The 21,332-nt window shown below is 45.8% G+C and overlaps 1 protein-coding gene across 1 annotated transcript in view; it reads left to right on the top strand.

The window, feature by feature from the left end:
- Positions 1-21,332, top strand: part of LOC131188620 (transient receptor potential cation channel subfamily V member 2-like) — a 43,744-nt gene that overhangs the window by 6,121 nt on the left and 16,291 nt on the right. Inside the window, exons 2-11 of the mRNA XM_058163998.1 lie at positions 461-658; positions 2,603-2,736; positions 3,714-3,866; positions 6,462-6,602; positions 8,601-8,899; positions 9,145-9,321; positions 10,910-11,068; positions 13,683-13,778; positions 15,844-15,914; positions 19,891-20,056. Of these exons, the coding sequence (XP_058019981.1) occupies positions 474-658; positions 2,603-2,736; positions 3,714-3,866; positions 6,462-6,602; positions 8,601-8,899; positions 9,145-9,321; positions 10,910-11,068; positions 13,683-13,778; positions 15,844-15,914; positions 19,891-20,056 (1,581 nt within the window). The 5' untranslated portion in view covers positions 461-473. The remainder of the gene's footprint in view (positions 1-460; positions 659-2,602; positions 2,737-3,713; positions 3,867-6,461; positions 6,603-8,600; positions 8,900-9,144; positions 9,322-10,909; positions 11,069-13,682; positions 13,779-15,843; positions 15,915-19,890; positions 20,057-21,332) is intronic.

Below are 21,332 nucleotides of genomic sequence, written 5' to 3' on the forward strand. Positions count from 1 at the left end.
TCTTCTCTTCTCTTCTCTTCTCTTCTCTTCTCTTCTCTTCTCTTCTCTTCTCTTCTGGTTTCTTATTCTATTATATTTATTCCATTCTCCATTCTCTCTCTTCTCTTGTCTTCTCTTCTCCTCTCTCCTCTCCTCTCCTCTCTCCTCCCCTTCTCTATCCTCTCCTCTCCTCTCCTCTCCTCTCCTCTCCTCTCCTCTCCTCTTCTAATTTCTTATTCTATTCTATTTATTCCATTCCATTCTATTCTCTATTCTCCATTCTCTCCTCCTCCTCTTTCTCCTCCATTCTGTTGGCTTGCCAGTTTCACAACCTCCTCTTCTCCTGAAAGAAGCTGGACTGACCCACCGAGACCCACATATGTAGCCCAACCCCTTCCCCACAACTCCCCCCCCCACTTGGTCCAGTTGTGCCGGCCGTCTGGGTCAGCCCTTGTCCCATTTGCTATTGTCACCCTGCCAGCCTCCGAACCTGGATGATGAAGAAATCCCCGTTTGTCTTGGAGACGGATGATGGCCTTGGAGAGGATCCGAACGCAGCCGCGAAGGGGTCAGCTGGGGAGGGGCATGGACCGCCACCCTTGGAGACCCCTTTCCAGAAGGAAGCCCCTCCCTCCCCCCGGATTCGGGTGAATCTGAATTACCGGTCGGGACTCATCACGTAAGTCATTTGTCACTGATGCCGGTGAGAATTATTTTGCAGAATTTCACCAGCAGAAGGAACTTTTGCCTCGATCTCTGTCAAAGGTTTACGGGTTCCTTTGCGGTCCAGTGCAGGAATCGTGGACTTGGGTTGGGCTAGATGACCTACAAGGTCCCTTCCAACTCTGTTATTCTGTTGTCTTAAAACGATGCACAAAGACAGTTATTCGTTGTTATCATTTGTTTCCTGCCTTTGTTGTTTTTACAAATAACTCAAGGTGGCGAACTCATCCGAGGTACCTTCCTCTTTCTATTTTCCCCACAACAACAACAACCCTGTGGGTTGGGCTGAGAGAGAGGGACTGGCCTGGGCAGGGGGTTGGACTAGAAGACCTCCCAGGTCCCTTCCAACTCTGTTATTATTATTATAAAATTTCAAGTCTGGTGGCATAAGATATTTTGTTGCGAGCAGAGGAGGACTCTTCTTATGAAATATCTCTGGACTCATTCAATTGTATTAATGTCCGATATGCAGTGCGGGTTCCAGACAGATGAGCTGTATTCAAGAATTGGTCTGGCAAAAGTTTTGTATCCCCTAGTTTGCAGTTCAATATTACTGGAGAAGAAACTATGCAAGATTAGGTTAATGCTTTTTTAACAATGCTGTTACAGTGAGCTCTGGCACTTAGATTTTAATTAATTAAAATGTTAATTTTAATTTTAAATTACATTTTAGAGTAGATTGCGGTTGAAGCTGAAGAAGTCGTTGACAGGTAAGAGGTTGTAGCAAGACAATTTTGTGTACTATGCTTAGGTCAGATTGAAGGCGGCGTAGTTCCAGGTTGCCCAACTCCAAAATTTCAGGATTCTATTGTGAGTAGAGGCGTGGAGGACTCTTCTCGTGAAATACCTCTGGACCCGCTCAATCGTATTAATGTCCGATATACAGTGTGTCAGCTTTGGAAGCCATATTAGGCCGGAAGCTTCCGTGCTGCCACTTTCTCCTGTGTGTAGGAGGGGGGGATTTAATAGAGGGGTTGTCTTTAGACAAAATAGCATTCTGTCAAGGTTCCAGAAAAACCTCTTCTGCATAAAAAAAACTCAGAAGCCATTGTCTTTCAGAGTTCTTTACTAGCATGAGGAAACTGGCACACGATGAGTGAAATTCCAAAACTGAACTTCCAGATTCTTTTCCCAGTTATACAAACCCCAAGAGTCCCACCCCCCAACCCCTTTGCTGGTCACATGGTCCCACGTTCTCCCAGTTCATTCGAATATCTTCTCGCCACTCCTCCTGCAGATGCGAACACCATCCGACCTTGACCGCTTGAAGAATGTTACCATACCCCTCAACCTCCCTTCTTCCCCTCAGGGGAGAAATGTGGCAGCGTCTGGAACCCTAAAGTCTAGTATGGTTTCCAGGCCTGACACATTCTTCCTGTCGGTCAAGGTCAGGCCGGTCCTGCAGCAGGAGAAGGAGTGGTCGGAGTGCTGTCTCGAGATGGAACGGTTGGCGATCGGAGCATGTGGTCGACTGAGGAGCGAAGGGATGGTTTGGAGGGTTTTGAATTACTGAGGGAAAACCCGGACCGCTCAGATTCGGGTTTTCCCAGATGTGCCAGTTTACCTATCCTAGTAAATAGAACTTTGAAAAATGCTTGCTTTGGAGTTTTTACTTGGAGTTGGGTTTTTTTTCTGGAACCTTGACAACACTGTGGATTCCAGAGTTGTATTCACTTTAGAGCAGGGGTCTCCAACCTTGGCCACTTTAAGACTTGTGGACTTCAACTCCCAGAATTCCTCAGCCAGCTTTGCTTTGCTGGGGGATTCTGGGAGTTGAAGTCCGCCAGGCTTAAAGTGGCCAAGGTTGGAGACCCCTGGTTTAGAGAGCAAATGGACCGACCAGAGGACCGAAGGACCAAAATCCCGCCTGGATCCTTTTCCTTTCCTTTCTCTTCTGCAGACCGGACGAAGCAAATCGCTTCAACAGGGACCGTATTTTTCAAGCCGTGGTTGCGGGAGATCCTGAACCGCTTAACGGCCTAAGCGATTATCTGCGGAAAACGTCCAGCTTTCTCACGGACACTAAATATAGAGGTAGATCGCTTCTTGCTGACTCTCGTGCCTTTACATCAGCGTAAAAAATGGATAAGCTTCATAAAACTACTGACAGAAGACAATATTTGTAGCTCAGGGTGGAATTGTGGGGCCCTTGGTGCTCTCTCAGCTTGGTGGTTTCCTTGCAGACATTTCGCGACCCAGCTAGGTAACATCATCAATGCTAGAAGGCAATGGGGGTTGGAGGGAGGAGGAGGAGGAGGAGAAATGTGGTTCATTGGTGCTCTCTGAGCTTGGTGGTTTTCTCATGACCCAGTTAGGTAACATCATCAATGCTAGAAAGGAAGGGGGTTTGCAGAGAGGAGAAGGATGAGGAAGAGGTAGATGACTGTAGAGTGCTTATTGCTCTCTGAGCTTGGTGGTTTTCTTGCAGACGTTTCGTGACCCAACTAGGTAACATCATCAGTGCTAGAAGGGAGTAGGGGATTTGCTCTGGTTATATACAGGGGCCTACATTAAACCATAGCATAATCAAGGAACCACCAAGTACACTCCCACCAATACTGACAGGGCAATCCAGCGGTGTATGTGTGTGTGTGTGTGTGTGTGTGTGTGTGTGTGTGTGTGTGTATAAATATATATATATATATATATATATATATATATATATGTTTTCTGAGGTTTTCACGGGTGTTTGTATGTAGGTCTTTGGTTGTTCGGGTTTTCTCCCGTGTAAAATTAGAAGTTGCTCCCAGAAGCACGAAGCTGAAGCCTGAAGATGACGAATGAGACTTCGTCGAAATGTCGCCAAGACACTTCTAATTTTACACGGGAGAAAACCTGAACAACCAAAGACCTACATACATATATATATATGTATATATGTATTCCAATGAATTCTGGGAGTTGAAGTCCACCCATCTTCGGGTGGCCAAAGTGGAGAAACACCTCTCTAGGAAGATGGAAGACGGGGCGGGCACCACCCAAGCTTCCTTCCCTGAGCTACTTTCTTCCAGATGGGAAGACAGGCAAGACCTGTTTGATGAAGGCCTTGCTCCATTTGAAAGACGGGCAGAACCCCACCATCTCTGAGCTCTTGAAGATAGACAAGGAGACCCAGAACCCCAAGTCTTTGGTCAACGCCGCTTGCACAGACAGCTACTACAAAGGTAAGGCTCCTTCATGGGACGTTGAGGGTGGAGGACTCTGTTTTCTAGGGTGGGGTAGCTGGAAGGACATCTTCAGTTTGAATAGGTTGGAACTTCCTTCCTTCCTTCCTTCCTTCCTTCCTTCCTTCCTTCCTTCCTTCCTTCCTTCCTTCCTTCCTTCCTTCCTCTTCCTGAAACTCAGCAGAGTTTAGCCCAGCCAGATTATCTTCTCCTTCTCCTTCTCCTTCTCCTTCTCCTTCTCCTTCTCCTTCTTCCTCTTCCTCTTCCTCTTCCCCTTCTCCTCCTCTTTCTCCTCCTCCTCCTCCACCTCCTCCTCCTCCTTCTCTTCTCTTCTCTTCCCTTCCCTTCCCTTCCCTTCCCTTCCCTTCCCTTCCCTTCCCTTCCCTTCTCTTCTCTTCTCTTCTCTTCTCTTCTCTTTTCTTCCTCCTTTTCCTTTTCCTCTTGCAAGACCTTATGGAAATCCCATATTTATTTATTTATTTTATTTATTCATATTTTTATACCACCCTATCTCCCTAGGGACTCAGGCCATCTAAAAACAACATAAATATATAAAGTAAAACATTAGTCTAAAAAACTTATTAAATAGGCCGAATATTTAAAATAGACATATAAATAATAAAACCCCAATTTAAAACCAAATCTAAAATTTAAACAATTAAAATTTAAAAAATCTAGTCCAGTCCTGCGCAAATAAATAGATGTGTCTTAAGCTCGCGGCGGAAGGTCCGAAGGTCAGGAAGTTGACGAAGTCCTGGGGGAAGCTCGTTCCAGAGGGTGGGAGCCCCCACAGAAAAGGCCCTTCCCCTGGGCGTCGCCAGTCGGCACTGCCTAGCTGACGGCACCCTGAGGAGTCCCTCCCTGTGGGAGCGCACGGGTCGGTGGGAGGCATTCGGTGGCAGCAGACGGTCCCGTAAGTAACCCGGCCCTATGCCATGGAGCGCTTTAAAGATCATTACCAAAACCTTGAAGCGCACCCGGAAAACCACAGGCAGCCAGTGCAGTCTGCGCAGGAGAGGTGTTACATGGGAGCCACGAGGGGCTCCCTCTATCACCCGCGCAGCCGCATTCTGAACTACCTGGAGTCTCCGGGTGCTCCTCAAGGGGAGCCCCATGTAGAGAGCATTGCAGTAGTCCAGACGAGATGTCACGAGAGCATGAGTGACCATGCATAAGGCATCCCGGTCTAGAAAGGGGCGCAACTGGCAGACCAGGTGAACCTGTTAAAAAGCTCTCCTGGAGACGGCCGTCAAATGATCTTCGAAAGACAGCCGTCCATCCAGGAGAACGCCCATAGTATGTTAGCCAACTAACTTGGGGGATGTTTATGCATTTAATCAATTTCAATGGCCACCCATGTTGACGTAACAAACCTGCGTGCATTTCTGAATAGAGAGCCAGGGATCTGATCACAAAATTCAAGATGGCCACCATCACCATAGAGGACCTTAAGAGGACAAATCCATCCATCCTTCCTTCCTTCCTTCCTTCCTTCCTTCCTTCCTTCCTTCCTTCCTTCCTTCCTTCCTTCCTTCCTTCCTTCCTTCCTTCCTTCTTCTCGCTTGCCTCCTCCTCCTCCTTCCTCTTGGTTCTTCTTCTTCGTCTTGATTCTTCTTCATCCTCTTGTTTCTTCTTCATGGCCCTATGGCGGCTGCCATCTTGACTGTTTTGATCTAAACCAGGGGTCTGCAACCTTAAACACTCAAAGAGCCATTTGGACCCGTTTCCCACAGAAAAAAAAAAACACTGGGAGCCACAAAACCGTTTGTTATGGCTCCAGCCCCCGAACCTGGCCCCATGCCCAAAAGTGACTCCAAAAGTGAGGGAGAAGGGCCAGTAAGGCTTACCTCGGGAGCACCGATTCCTTTGGCTCAGCTCCAGGAGCCAGAACCAGACCAGTCGGAGGATGTAATGAGGCCGTCATCCCTTGATTCCTCCCTTCCCCTGGCTATGCCTTCAGACCCAGCTGATAATAATAATAATAATAAATCTTGGCTTGACCCACACTTCAGAAGATTAGAGAGGCGGCATCATCAAAAGGAAGGGTGGGACAGGAGCCCCCCCCCAGGATATATAAGGAGCTTTGGGACTGCTCTCACTCCACGGGAAGCAAAAGTTTAGCTGAACCGTTTCAAAAAGAGCTGAAAGTCTTGCTACGTGAGTCATTTGTTTGAACTTTGGCAGGCAGCTGCTATTTCTCTGCCAGGACTGATAAGAGCTGTGAATCCACTGGCTGAAGGCCAGCTCGTGGGTCTGAAGTGGGGAAGGAGACAGAACACCCTTCCTGTGCCTGACTATTTCTTGAGCGGCCACAAAAGTAGCATATGTAGCTGAATTAAACTTTCTGTTTTCTTCTGAAACTTTTCTTTTCTTGGATTTGGCCTACCGGGGAGGTTGAAAAGCTCAATAAATCGCATCCCGGCCGGTGTTGCACATTGGCGGTTGTGTCGCATATTTTGAGCGACAGGAAGCCGCAGCAGAGGGGTGAAAGAGCCACATGCGGCTCCAGAGCTGCAGGTTGCTGATTTCTGATGTAAATTTTGGACACCCCTGATAAACCCTTCCATCTTTCTCCATTTCTCCCCTTCTCTGCAGGCCACACAGCCCTCCACATTGCCATTGAGAAGAGGAACTTAGATCTTGTGAAGATGTTGGTGGAGAACGAGGCTGATGTCCACGTCAAGGCTTCTGGCTGTTTCTTCCAGCCGCACCGCAAAGGGGCCTACTTTTATTTTGGTATGGCGGCAGCACAAAACTCAGGTTTCATTCCACAGAGATACAAGTGCGTACCCAAGGAGGTTAGATTAGAATAGAATAGAATAGAATAGAATAGAATAGAATAGAATAGAATAGAATAGAATTTTATTGGTCAAGTGTGATTGGACACACAAGGAATTTGTCTTGGTGCATATGCTCTCAGTGTACATAAAGGTTTTGAGGGCCAAGTGAAGTTTTTCAAAGCCAGATGAGTTTTTTTACATGAAACTCATCAAATTTGTTACTCAACACCTTTTAACACGAAATCTGTGCTCTTTTGTTTAGTACTCAATTCACAAGCTAGAACTTCTCAGTGTCGGTTGCATTGTGTCTCATTACATTATTCCTTACGGGAAATTTTTTTTTTGTCATTGTCTTCTTCTTGGTACTCATTGTTTTTAGTACCCATCGCAGCTCTCGGAATCAGTTAACAATGAGTATTGAGGTACCAATTAACAATGAATCAATTAACAGTGAGTATTGAGGAAGGGACGTGGTGGCTCAGTGGCTAAGACGCTCATCGATCGAAAGGTCGGCAGTTCAGCGGTTCGAATCCCTAGCGCCGCGTAATGGGGTGAGCTTTCGTTCCTTGTCCCAGCTTCTGCCAACCTAGCAGTTCGAAAGCATGTAAAAAATGCAAGTAGAAAAATAGGGACCACCTTTGGTGGGAAGGGAACAGCGTTCCGTGCGCCTTTGGCATTGAGTCATGCCGGCCACATGACCACGGAGACGTCTTCGGACAGCGCTGGCTCTTCGGCTTTGAAACAGAGATGAGCACCACCCCCTGGAGCCGGGAATGACTAGCACATCTGTGTGAGGGGAACCTTTACTTTTTACCTTTATTGAGGTATCATTTTAGTTGGAAAAGTCTTGAATTTCTGAGAATGGGTAAAATTGGGTAAGATGTTCTCCTTATAGCCAGAATAAGGGTGGGAGGGGAATATTTTGGCTGATTTGCAAGCAGTCCTCGACTTACAATCGTTCGTTTAGTCACAGTTCAAAGCTACAATGGCACTGAAAAAAGGGACTTATGACCGTTTTTCACACTTACGACCGTTGCAGCATATCCATGGTCATGTGATCAAAATTTAGACGCTTAGCAACTGGTTCATAATTATGACGGTCACTGTGTCCTGGGGTCACGTGATCCCCTTTTGTGACTTTCTGACAAGCAAAGTCAATGGGCAAGCCAGATTCACTTAACGAATTCCTAACTAAACAACTACAGTGATTCACTTAACAATGGTCGCAAAAATGGTTGCAAAATGGGGCAAGATTCACTTAACAACCATTTCTGTTTAGCAACAGGAATTTTGGGCTCAATTGTGGTTGCAAGTTGAGGGCTACTTGTAGCCATTATTCCAACCTTGGCAATTTTAAGATGGGTGGACTTCAACTCCCAGAATCCCCCAGCCAGCATGGGTGACTTAAAGAGTTGTGGACTTCAACTTTGGCCACTTGAAGAATTGCTGGCTGTAGAATTCTGGGAGTAGAAGTCTGCAAGACTTAAAGAGCTGTGGACTTCAACCTTGGCCACTCGAAGACTTCCTGGCTGGGGAATTCTGGGAGTTGAAGTCCACAAGACTTAAAGAGCTGTGGACTTCAACTTTGGCCACTCGAAGACTTGCTGGCTGTAGAATTCTGGGAGTTGAAGTCCACAAGACTTAAAGAGCTGTGGACTTCAACTTTGGCCACTCGAAGACTTGCTGGCTGTAGAATTCTGGGAGTTGAAGTCCACAAGACTTAAAGAGCTGTGGACTTCAACCTTGGCCACTTGAAGACTTCCTGGCTGGGGAATTCTGGGAGTTGAAGTCCAGAAGATTTAAAAACCTGTGGACTTCAAGCTTGGCCACTCAAAGACCTGCTGGCTGGGGAATTCTGGGAGTTGAAGTCCACAGGTCTTACAATTTGCCAAGGTTGGACACCTCTGATGTAGATGTTCAATGCAACCTTGGCCCATTGTCTCCTCTCTTCCAGGTGAACTTCCTCTCTCCTTGGCCGCTTGTACCAACCAGCCAGAGGTGGTCATGTACCTCCTGGATAACCCTCACCAGAAGGCCAGGCTGACCGAACAGGATTCCATGGGCAACACCGTCCTCCATGCGCTGGTGATGGTGGCCAATGACACGGAGAAGAACACCGAGCTCGTGGTTTACATGTACGACATGATCCTGATGAGAGGGGCCGAGATTGACCGTAAATGCAAATTGGAAGAGATTGTCAACCGGAAAGAGCTGACCCCTTTGAAGCTGGCTGCCAAGACTGGGAAAGTCGAGGTAATCTCCCTCTTTGCCAGAATACAAAGTAGAGAAAAGAAGTGGTAGACGTAGTCAGGTGCAAGAGGACAAAAGTCCAAAGAGAGTCATGTCTGAGGAGAAGTTTTCTTGATTATGTAGCTAAGTTATCAGAGGTGTCTCCAAGAAGGTCAAAAATGTCAACATGACGGCTGGATATGGAGATCATTTTGACTTGTCCTCTAGAGATACTCCTGTCACTAACTCAACCGTTTTGGTCTCTCCAGATCCTCAAGCACATGCTCCACCGAGAGATGAAGGACCCCAAGTTCCAGCACCTTTCGCGCAAGTTCACCGAGTGGACCTATGGTCCCATCCACGTCTCCCTCTACGACTTGACCTCTGTCGACAGCTGTGAAGAGAACTCAGTGCTGGAAATCCTGGCCTACAGCAGCAACACTCCAGTGAGTGGAATGAATGGTTCTTCTCAAGATCTTCTCTGTTCTTTTCCTCCTTCTTCTCCTTTTCCTCTTTCTCCTCCTCCCTCCCTCCCTCCTTTCCTCCTTCCTTCCTTCCTTCCTTCCTTCCTTCCTTCCTTCCTTCCTTCCTTCCTTCCTTCCTTCCTTCCTTCCTTCCAGCAAAACCCTTTCTGACAAAGTTGGTTCAGGATCTTTTTTTAAAGAATGAATAACTTATTTTATTCTTTTCATTTTCTTTAAACTGCCTTGCGAATAAAGGACAATATTATCTTTGTCCAGTTTCTAAATGTGGGTGTTTAGATAAATTCAATGTTTTACCCATACTGATCTGGCCTGAAATTTCAGGTATTCTATCTAGAGCAGGGGTCTCCAACCTTGGCAACTTTAAGACTTGTGGTGTTTGGCTGAGAAACTCTGGGAGTTGAAGTCCACAAGTCTTAAAGTTGTCAAGGTTGGAGACCCCTGATCTAGAGAGTGTCTCCGAACACTTCAGCAACCTAAAACAACACAGAGTTCTCCAAACACTTCATCTTGGGGTTCAATTTTGACCATTTGGAGACCCCTGGTCTAGTGGGGACTGAAGACTACTAACTGAGAACACGAGTTTTGAATCTCCCTTCTTTCTTTGTTTACATATTTAACAATTTAGTAGCTGGAGCAGTGGGGCTGTGCCATGAGCCAGGACACACAGTTGTGGTTGATTGTTTGGAGAGTGCTCCTGCATGAGGCAATCTGCATTGTGATTGGTTGTTTTGGGTGTGGAGGGGGTATTTCCATTTTCCCCGCCTTTTTTCTGTGTGCCCTGTTTGTTCTGTGATTTACCTCATGATGTTCCCGCTATGTCGATTTACCTCATGATGCTCCTGCTGTGTTTATTTACCTCAGGGGTGTCAAACTCGCAGCCCATAGGCTGGATGGGATGTCACATGCTGGCCACACCCACCACCATTTTAGCAAAGGGAGGAAAAGTTGCGATATATCACATGACGACATGTCACGAGTTTGACACCCCTGATTTACTTCATGATGCTTCTGCTGTGTATTTTTACCTCATGATGCTCCTGCTGTATAGGCTTTTACTTCATGATGCCCCTGCTGTGTCGATTTACCTCATGATGCTCCTGCTGTGTTGATTAACCTCATGATGCTCCTGCTGTGATGATTTACCTCATGATGAGGGTGAAGGTTCTTTCTCTGAGCTTGGGGGCTAGTTTCCGAATGTTTCATTACCAGGCTCAGTAACATCTTCAGCGGAGTTTAGAATTCTCCTAAATTCTGCTAAAGATATTACCGAGCCTGGTAATGAAACGTTCGGAAACCAACCCATAAACTTGGAAAATGAACCTTCACCCTCATCCTATAACTGGGCTACAGATATTCGCCACTGTTACCTCATGATGCTCCTGCTGTGTCGATTTACCTCATGATGCTCCTGTTTGCCTGACTACCTTATTCGCTGTATATATAGTTGTAAAATATATTTATTTATATAAAACTATAAGTTTGTGCTACCGTCTCTGACTCCATCTGGACACCAGCAACTCCACAATTCTATGATATTTTCCGTCCACAGAACCGATACAAAATGGTGGCCCTGGAGCCTTTGAACAAGCTACTTCAGCACAAGTGGGAATCCTTCATTAGAAAAAGGTTTTTCTTCAGTTTATTCATCCACCTGATTTTCATGCTCATCTACACAGGCACTGCTTATTACCGGCCCCTAAATGGTGAGGTAACTATTTTTTAAGCAAATGGATGCTTTTGGTAAAGAGAAGGGGCTGAATTTGAGTTAATCCCTTTTTGTAAGTCCAACTGAACTCTCTCTCTCTCAAAAAAGGGAGAATACTACAGGTAGTCCTTGACTTACGACCACAGTTGACCCCAAAATGTAAAGTGAGTTTTGACCCATTTTACGACTTTTCTTGCCACAGTTGTTAAGGGAATCACCTCCGTTGATGCGTTAGTAAGTGAATCTGGCTTCCCCATTGACTTTGCTTGTCAGAACGTCACAAAAGGGGATCACAGGAGGACACAGCAACGGTCATAAATATGAGTCAGTTGCCAAGCACGTCAATTTCGTTCACGTGACCATAAAGGATGCTACAAAGGTCATAAGTGTGAAATGGTGACAAGTCAAAGCCATTGTAACTTTGAACAGTCACTAAACGGACTGCTGTAAGTCTAGGACTACCTGTATTGAACTCTGGGGGAAAAAGAAGGATAAATAACTCAAACAAATAACAATATCAGTCCAAAATAAGAATATGTTTCCAAAGGCTGATGGAGTTGTATTGATGTGTTTTATTTAAATAATGTGTTTGGAAGCCCTTCTACAATTCACAGGAGACCAGCATGGCTCTGTTATAAACAAAGTGGTGTAGGGTTTCCTGCCTGGACAGGGGATTGGACTAGAATGTTGTGGTCCGTCAGTAGCCTAAGGAGCTGGCAACAGAGTCCGACAGCAATGAGGCTGAGGTGAGGCCAGGGCCATCGGGAAGTGAGGTACAGACTCCAGAGCCTCCAGAGACTGACAGTAGTGAGGCAGAGGAACAGGAGGAGCCTGTTCCTAATGTACGCATGAGAAGAGCTGCCAGAAGGCAAGAGCAGCTCAAGCAGAGAGGACGACTTGGGAGTAAGGCCAAGAGATGATTGGCCCCTCCCAAAAGGCTTAAAACAAACCAGCACCGGCGTTTGAGCTTTGCCGAAAACAAAGTTGGTAGCTGCGTCTTCTGCTTCGTCTTCTGCTTCGTCTACGTCTTTGTTTTTGTAGCTTCTGGACGTTTGCCAAGAAGGGCCTTTGGCAGTTTCCCTAATTGGACTGAGGTTGGCAAGCGAACTGAGGAATTTGTGTTGGGAGGCATTTGTTTTAATTTGAGTTGAATGACGCTGGGAATGAAGTAATTCCCAGCTGTTCAAATAATGTTTGTTTGTGTTTCCACGGGCTAAGTTTATTACTACTTACTTGGGCCTGGGTCACAAAATAGAAGACCTCCAAGATCCCTTCCAACTTTGTTGTTGTTGTTGTTGTTGTTGTTGTTGTTGTTGTTGTTGTTGTTATTAAATCACATGAGGCTAATTTCAACAACTTTAGCAGAATTCTTAACTTAGTAGATAGGGGGAATGCTGTACACGTAGTTTACCTGGATCTTAGCAAAGCCTCCAAACCTTTACCTCATGATAATTTCTGGCATAAAGTGTTAAAATGTAAACCATACTACGGATAGATGCCCAGTGGGCTACATGACTGCCCCTGGGGAGGAGCTCGCTCCAGAGAGGAGGGAAACCTTGAGAGGGGGACCTGGATCCCATGCATTTCAACATTTGTGTAATGACTTTGGTGACTGTGCAGAAAGGATTTATCTCTTTGTAAATGACACAAAGCTGAGAAAGATGCAGATACTTCAGATGAAATATAGAAGATCTAAACCAGGGGTTGTCGTGTCCCACCCCCGCTCCGACAAACGAGTCAAGGAAGTCCGTAACAAACTTGGCAACGAAGCCTTTGCAGCTTGCCAAGTTCCTTTGAGGTTTCTCAGGGCAGGCAGGAGTCCAAGTTGTGACTTCAGTGATAGGGTCCGGTATCAGCAAACTAGATAAGACTTTGCTTGACTCAATGTTGGAATGCCAAAAGCAGGTCCTTTATATAGGCTGTGGGGTGTGGCTCCATGACTCAGCATTTATTCAGGCCTGCTCCACCCTTCCTTCTGCTGGCATCACCTCTCAGAGCTCTGGAAGCAAGGGTCCACCCACACTGAATTGTCTTCAGCTGGATCTGCTGTCAGCCTCTGGGAAAGGGAGGGGTCAGAGGGAGTAGGCCTGAGTAATTCCAGCACCTGGCTGGCTTCCTGCTCTGAAGGCTGAGCCAAAGGAACACATGCTGTATGAGTGAGGTTTCTTGGGCTACTCCTTTCACTCCTGGAATCCTCTCTGGGCATGGGGCCAGGGCCGGGGGCTGGAGTCATGACAGGCCATTCATCTTCATTATCAGACTCGGAGTCTGATAAAAGGCCCGGTTGGAGACAGGAGGGGCCCGGCTGAGGAGAGGAGGGAGGACGAGTCACAACAGGGGTGTTCAATCTTGTCAACTTTAAGATTTGTGGATTTCAATTCCCATGGCTGGCTGGGGGGTTCTGGGCGTGGGAGTCCACCCCTCTTAAAGCATGCTGGCTGGGGTATTATGGGAGTTGGAGTCCTCCCCTCTTAAAGCATGCTGGTTTAGGGATTCTGAGAGCTGAAGTCCACCCATCTTAAAGCTGCCATGGTTGAGGAATACCGCTCTGAAGGATCTGCCATCTCCCCAACACCGAAGTCCCTGTCCTTAACCTGTTCTCTTCCTCTCTTTACAGTCTCTTGTTCCAACAACAGTGACATTCCAGAACTTACTAAGACTTCTTGGAGCCGTGATCATTTTAATTGGTGGCATTTATCTCTTCGTTGCTCAGGTAGGATGTCTTCTGACCACACATGCATTTTTTTTTATATATGTAGCCGTTGTCTTACAACCGTTCGTTTAACAACCAAGGATGCAAATTACCAGCTGTCTGCATGGATTATAAATCAGGAGTGAAATTCAGCAGGTTCTGACAGGTTCTGGACAACCGGTAGTGGAAATTTTGAGCAGTTCGGAGAACCGGCAAATACGACCTCTGGCTGGTCCCAGAGTGGGGAGGGAATGGTGATTTTGCAGTATCCTTCCCCTGGAGTGGGGAGGGAATGGAGATTTTGCAATATCCTTCTCCTGCCACGCCCACCAAGCCACACCCACAGAACCAGTAGTAAAAAAATTTGGATTTCACCACTGATATAAATCCTTCCCTTCCCCACCATCCAGTCAAAGCTGAAGAAGATTCTTCGATGAGAAGCAAAATATCTTTAGAGAAAAAAACAGAAAGTCCAGTTGCCTCCTGAAAAAACCACTTTTGGGACAGCATTGAAAAAAAGTGTCTTATGATGGTTGCGGCGTCCTGGGTGTGTGTGTCACGTGATCTCCATTTGTGACGTTCCCAGCCAGCTTCCGACAAGCGAAGTCAGTGGGGAAGCCAGCAGGGAAGGTGGCAAATTGCACACATGGGGTGTCTTGATTAACAACCTCACCGTTTAACAACAAATGTTCCGATCCCTAGTGTGGTCATAAAATGAGGACTACCTGTATACATACTTGTACTTCTGCCATTGATATGTGACCAGGGGTCTGTTCTGACCCAGCTCTCAAACACAACAAACCCTCTGAGGTTACCTAATTGTTCCCTTTATTAGGAGCGCCAGCAGCGCTGGCAAAAAATCTCTCTCTCTCTCAGAAGGCTAATAAGTCCGTCCCGGCGGAAGTTGAATAGTTGTCTGCCACATCTATTCATCTCTGCCCCCTACTTTTTATCCCCACAGCTAGGGGTGGGGCTTCGCTAGCAGCGGTGGCTCTTCCGTCCCAAGGACCGGCCCATAGATTTCCACAGCTCTCCTCTCCTCTGCCTTTTGCAAGTCAGGCACTTGGACCTATATGTCTTTGGACCTACCACTGGACCTACATTGCCTTTACATGTCAGGCAGTGGATCCAGCTGTTCCTCTTCTTCCTCATCAGCCACCTCCAGACCTGGTGGCTGTTGACTCTCCATCTGAGGGCCGACGGACAGCCCAGGCTCCACCTCTCTCTCTCTCTCTCTGCCAGCTCCATTCCCTGTTTCCCCTCGGAGCTGTCAGGTTGCCTTGATGCTGGCCCTGACTCCCACACCTCCTCCTCCTCCTCCTCCTCCTCCTCTGATTCGGCTGCTGGAGGGGTCTGTGTGCCGACAGGACACAACTGTTCTGTTCCCTCCCAACCACAACCAAAAAGACACGCGAGCTTAATATCTTTGCCAGCAATTTATTCCAACAACAGATAACAGTTCTGGCAACGAACCTGCGATTGTCTACCAAGTTCTCCTCAGACCAGCATAATTGCAGTTCAGGAATAAACTGAAGCCAAAGTCTGAATCACCAAATAGCACAGCCAAAACTCCCAAAAGTCTGTTTTTGTCTGTCACGGAGCCCAAAGGCAGCTCCACCCACTTTTATACCCTGTGGGGTGTATTCTGATTCTCCTCAGCTGGCTCTTGGAGCTCTGCCAGGGAGGAGGAGGAGGGGTCGGGGGAAAGAGGCCGTGTCAGCTCCTCCTCCTCCATCTGGCCTGCCTCTGGGACCTGGAGCGTAGCCAGAGAGGAAGGTCCCACAGAGGGTAGCCCTGTCGGCTCTTCCCCCTCACTCTCTAAGTCACTCTCAGCCAGGAGGCCCTGCTCGGGGACTGCAGCAGACACAACAACAACACTCACCTGGGTACATTGCTACCACCACACCGTGGCACAAGCCATGGCACAGCAGATTGGCACGCTTGGTGCAAGTAGCTCTGCTCTGCTCTCAGGAGCCTTTGCACAATCGCCCCCAAATTAATAACTGGCCAGTGTGAACTGGGTCTTCCCACATCCTTGTCATAATGCAGTGTTCTGATTTTTCTCTCCCTGTTTATTTCCTTTTAGTGTTTTTACTTCTGGAGGAGGCGCTTCTCTTGGAAAAGTCTTCTAGTGGACAGTTGCTTCGAGATATTCCTGTACGTGCGTATACGTTTTTCTGGAAGGATTAGAGCAGGGGTGAAATATAAAATTTGTTACTACCGGTTCTGTGGGCATGGCTTGGTGGTAGTGGTGGGTAATGTGACTGGGTGGGCGTGGCCAACTTTTTTTTTTTACTTTTAAAAGCATTTTTTCTACAATCTCTTCGGACGAAGAGGTTGTAGAAAAAATGCTTTTAAAAGGCTCTTTTGACGATCTCAGCTGAGTTGCCTGATCATCAGAGGCTTTTCTTTTCTTTTAAAAGCATATGTTTTCCCTTTGGGTTGGCCTCCTACAGCCCTCCACTGGCAGAGGGCTGTAGGAGGCCATCCTGGCTGAAAATGTAGCAGCTGTGGTCCATCAGCAGACTGCGGAGCTGGTAACGGAGTCGTACAGTGATGAGGCAGAGGTGGGGCCAGGGCCATTGGGAAGTGAGGTGCGGACTCCAGAGCCTCCAGAGCCTGATAGTAGTGAGGCAGAGGAACAGGAGGAGCCTGTTCCTAATGCACGCATGAGAAGAGCTGCCAGAAGGCAAGAGCAGCTCAAGCAAAGAGGGTGACTCAGGAGTAAGGCCAGGAGATGATTGGCCCTTCCCATAAGGCTTAAAGAAGACCAGCAACGGCGTTTCAGCTTTGCCGGAAAACAATGTTGTAGCTGCGTCTTCTGCTCCGTCTTCTGCTTCGTGTACTTCTTTGTTTTTGTGGCTTCTGGACGTTTGCCAGGAAGGGCCTTTGGCAGTTTGACTAATTGGACTAAGGTTTGTGAGAAAACTGAGGAATTTGTGTTGGGAGGCATTTGTTTTACTTTGAGTTGAACTACGCTGGGAATGAAGTAATTCCCAGCTGTTCGAATAAAGTGTATTTTTCCACGGATTAAGTTTATTACTACCTACTTGGGTCTGGGTCACAATAGTAGCGCACAGTCCTCCCGAGCTCCATTTTTGCTGGCAGAGGCACCGCGGGCCATTCCCTGTTTTCAGGGTGGCCCCGTGGGCCAGTTCTAAGCACCCCTAAGCCTAACCCGTGCTATATACCATGTCAGACAAGTGACTGTTCAGTTTCTTCTTAAAAACCTCCAGTGATGGAGCACCCACAACTTCTGGTGGCAAGCTGTTCCTCTGGTTAATTGTCTTCACTGTTGGGAAGTTTCTCCTCAATTCCAGGTTGCTTCTCTTGGTGATTAGTTTCCACCTGTTGCTTCTTGTCCTGCCCTCAGGTGCTTTGGAGAATAGCTTGACTCCCTCTCTCCTTTGGGACAGCAGCCCCTCAAATACTGCAAGGCTGCTATCATGTTACTTACGTTCTCAACCTCTCCATCAACCAGCTTGGCTGCATACTTGAGAAACAGCCATGTTAGAGGTGTGCAAGGCATTGGAGATTGTAGATAGAAGATAGAATATCAGAGCTGGAAGGGATCTTGGAGGTCCTCTAGTCCAGGGGTCACCAACCTTTCAGACCTCAGGGACCACTAAATTCATAATTTTAAACCCCACGGACCACTAATATGAATTTTTTAAAAAGATAAGTTTAATGAAAAGGAGGACTAGGGGAGACACGATAGCAGTGTTCCAATATCTCAGAGGCTGCCCCAAAGAAGAGGGAGTCAAACTATTCTCCAAAGCACCTGAGGGTAGAACAAGAAGCAATGGGTGGAAACTGATCAAGGAAAGAAGCAACTTAGAACTAAGGAGAAATTTCCTGACAGAACAATTAATCAGTGGAACAACTTGCCTGCAGAAGTTGTAAACGCTCCAACACTGGAAATTTTAAAGAAAATGTTGGATAGCCATTTGTCTGAAATGGTGTAGGGTTTCCTGCCCAGGCAGGGGGTTGGACTAGAAGACCTCCAAGGTCCCTTCCAACTCTGTTATTATGTTGTTATGTTATGTTATTATGTTATAAATAGTATTTAGTGCAATATAAAAAATGCAAATAATTTTTCTGCGGACCACCAAAATTTTGTCACGGACCACCAGTGGTCCACGGATCACCAGTTGGTGACCACTGATCTAGTCCAACCCCCAGCTCAAGCAGAAGACCATATATACCATGCAGTGGTGGGATTCAAATAATTTAACAACCGGTTCTCTGCCCTAATTATTTCTTCCAAAACCAGTTCACCAAACTGCTCAGAAAGTTAACAACCGGTTCTCCCGAAGTGGTGCGAACTGGCTGAATCCCACCACTGATACCATGTCAAACAAGTGGCTGTCCAGTCTCGACTTAAAAACCTCCAGTGATGGAGCACCTACAACTTCTGGTGGCAAGCTGTTCCACTGGTTAATTGTCTTCACTGTTGGGAAGTTTCTCCTCAATTCCAGGTTGCTTCTCTTGGTGATTAGTTTCCACCAGTTGCTTCTTGTCCTGCCCTCAGGTGCTTTGGAGAATAGCTTGACTCCCTCTCTCCTTTGGGACAGCAGCCCCTCACATACTCCAAGGCTGCTATCATGTTACCCACAAGAAGATCTTACGTTCTCAACCTCTCCATCAACCAGCTTGGCGGCATACTTGAGAAACAGCCATGTTAGAGGTGTTCAAGGCATTGGAGATTGTAGATAGAAGATAGAATATCAGACATGGAAGGGACCTTGGAGGTCCTCTAGTCTAGGGGTCACCAACCTTTCGAACCTCAGGGACCACTAAATTCATAATTTTAAACCCCACGGACCACTAATATGAATTTTTTAAAAAGATAAGTTTAATGAAAAGAAGGACTAGGGGAGACACGATAGCAGTATTCCAATATCTCAGGGGCTGCCCCAAAGAAGAGGGAGTCAAGCTATTCTCCAAAGCACCTGAGAGTAGAACAAGAAGCAATGGGTGGAAACTAATCAAGGAGAGAAGCAACTTAGAACTAAGGAGAAATTTCCTGACAGAACAATAAGTGGAACCACTTGCCTGCAGAAGTTGTAAACGCTCCAACACTGGAAATTTTTAAGAAAATGTTGGATAGCCATTTGTCTGAAATGGTGTAGAGTTTCCTGCCTGGGCAGGGGGTTGGACTAGAAGACCTCCAAGGTCCCTTCCAACTCTGTTATTATGTTGTTATGTTATGTTATTATGTTATAAATAGTATTTAGTGCAATATAAAAAATGCAAATAATTTTTCTGCGGACCACCAAAATTTTGTCACGGACCACCAGTGGTCCACGGATCACCAGTTGGTGACCACTGATCTAGTCCAACCCCCAACTCAAGCAGAAGACCATATATACCATGCAGTGGTGGGATTCAAATAATTTAACAACCGGTTCTCTGCCCTAATTATTTCTTTCAAAACCAGTTCACCAAACTGCTCAGAAAGTTAACAACCGGTTCTCCCGAAGTGGTGCGAACTGGCTGAATCCCACCACTGATACCATGTCAAACAAGTGGCTATCCAGTCTCGACTAAAAACCTCCAGTAATGGAACACCTACAACTTCTGGTGGCAAGCTGTTCCACTGGTTAATTGTTCTTACTGTCAGGAAATTTCTCTTTAGTTCCAGGTTGCTTCTCTCCTTGATGAGTTTCCATCCATTGCTTCTTCTTCTCCTGCCTTCAGGGGCTTTGGAAAATAGCTTGATCCTCCTCTTCTTTGTGGCAGCCCCTCAAATATTGGAATACTGTGATCATATCTCTACCCTGCAGTCCTTCTTTTGGCCAAACCCAAATCCTGCAATTGTTCTTCATATGTTTTGTCTCCAGGCCTTTAATCATCTTCGTTGCTCTTCTTTGCGCTTTCCCCAAAGTCTCAACATCTTTTTTCGTAATGTGGTGAGCAAAACTGGAGGCAGGATTCCAGGTGTGGCTTTGGAGAATAAATTGACCCCCTCCTTTTCTTTGTGGCAGCTCCTCAAATACTAGAATGCTACTATCATGTCCCCACTAGTCCTTCTTTTCTCCAGACTAGCTAAACTGTTCTTCATATGTTTTTGTCTCCAGGCCTTTAATCGTCTTCATTGCTCTTCTCTGTTTCTCTCTCCGGCTCTTTCCAGGTTTGTGCAGGCGCTCGCCATCCTGGCCTCGTCCGTGATGTTCTTTGCAAACACGGAAAAATACGTGTTACCCATGGTGTTCGCCTTGCTTTTGGGCTGGGTGAACATGCTCTATTACACCCGCGGTCTCCAGCAGACGGGAATCTACATCGTGATGATCCAGAAGGTAGATCATGAAACCGGATTATTTGTGTTTCCAAATAATCGGATTGCTTCTTGATGAAGGTATCTTTTCTTTTATGTACACTGAGAGCTTATGCCCCAGAGACAAATTCCTTGTGTGTCCAATCACACTTGGCCAATAAAAAATTCTATTCTATTCTATTCTATTCTATTCTATTCTATTCTATTCTATTCTATTCTATTCTATTCTATTCTGATTTCTTATTCTATTATATTTATTCCATTCCATTCCATTCCATTCCATTCTCTATTCTATTCTATTCTATTCTGTTCTGTTCTGTTCTGTTCTATTCTATATTCTATTCTGATTTCTTATTCTATTCTATTTATTCCATTCCATTCCATTCCATTCCATTCTCTGTTCTGTTCTGTTCTGTTCTGTTCTGTTCTATTCTATTCTATTCTATTCTATTCTATTCTATTCTATTCTATTCTATTCTGATTTCTTTTTTTTTTTATTGAAAGAGTTTTAAAAAACAAAAACATTTTCCCCCTTTCCCCCTCCTCCCAAAAACCCTTCCCCTCCTCCCCCGGCTTCCCGGTCAATCACAAGGTATTGTTATACATAAACCAAACATAGAATAAAATTTTCCTTCAATCCAAATAACCACATCCAAAGCTTTTCATCTCCCAACCCCTCCCATTACATAAAATAACTTTCTAATTATTCAAAGGCAATCTGATATTTCTTAATCTGATATCTGTTTTGTAGATAATCAATCCATTTTTCCATTCAATTAAATATCTTTCCTGCGTATTGTCTTTTAAAAGCTGAGATTTTAGCCATCTCAGCCAAATTAATAACTTTCAATATCCATTCTTCTATTGTAGGTATCTCTTCTTTCTTCCAGTATTGTCCAATCAACAGTCTTGCTGCTGTTATTAAATTCAGAATCAATTTAGTCTCAATCCCTGTACAATCCGTTATAATTCCCAAAAGGAAAAATTGTGGCAGGAACTTTATCTTCTTCTTCAGTACATTTTGAATAATCCACCAAATTCTTATCCAAAAGACCTTAATTTTCTTGCAAGTCCACCAAATATGAAAATATGTAGCATCATCACAATCACACCTCCAACATTTCGCTTGGATATTAGGATACATACATGATAATTTTTGGGATCTATGCCATCTATAAAACATCTTATAAAAATTTTCCTTAAATTCTGTGCTTGTGTAAACTTAACATTTCTAACCCAAATTTTCTCCCATGTTTCCAACATTATTGGTTCCTGAATATTCTGTGCCCATTTTATCA

This window comes from Ahaetulla prasina, chromosome 1, assembly GCF_028640845.1.
Source record: "Ahaetulla prasina isolate Xishuangbanna chromosome 1, ASM2864084v1, whole genome shotgun sequence".
Taxonomy (NCBI): domain Eukaryota; kingdom Metazoa; phylum Chordata; class Lepidosauria; order Squamata; family Colubridae; genus Ahaetulla; species Ahaetulla prasina.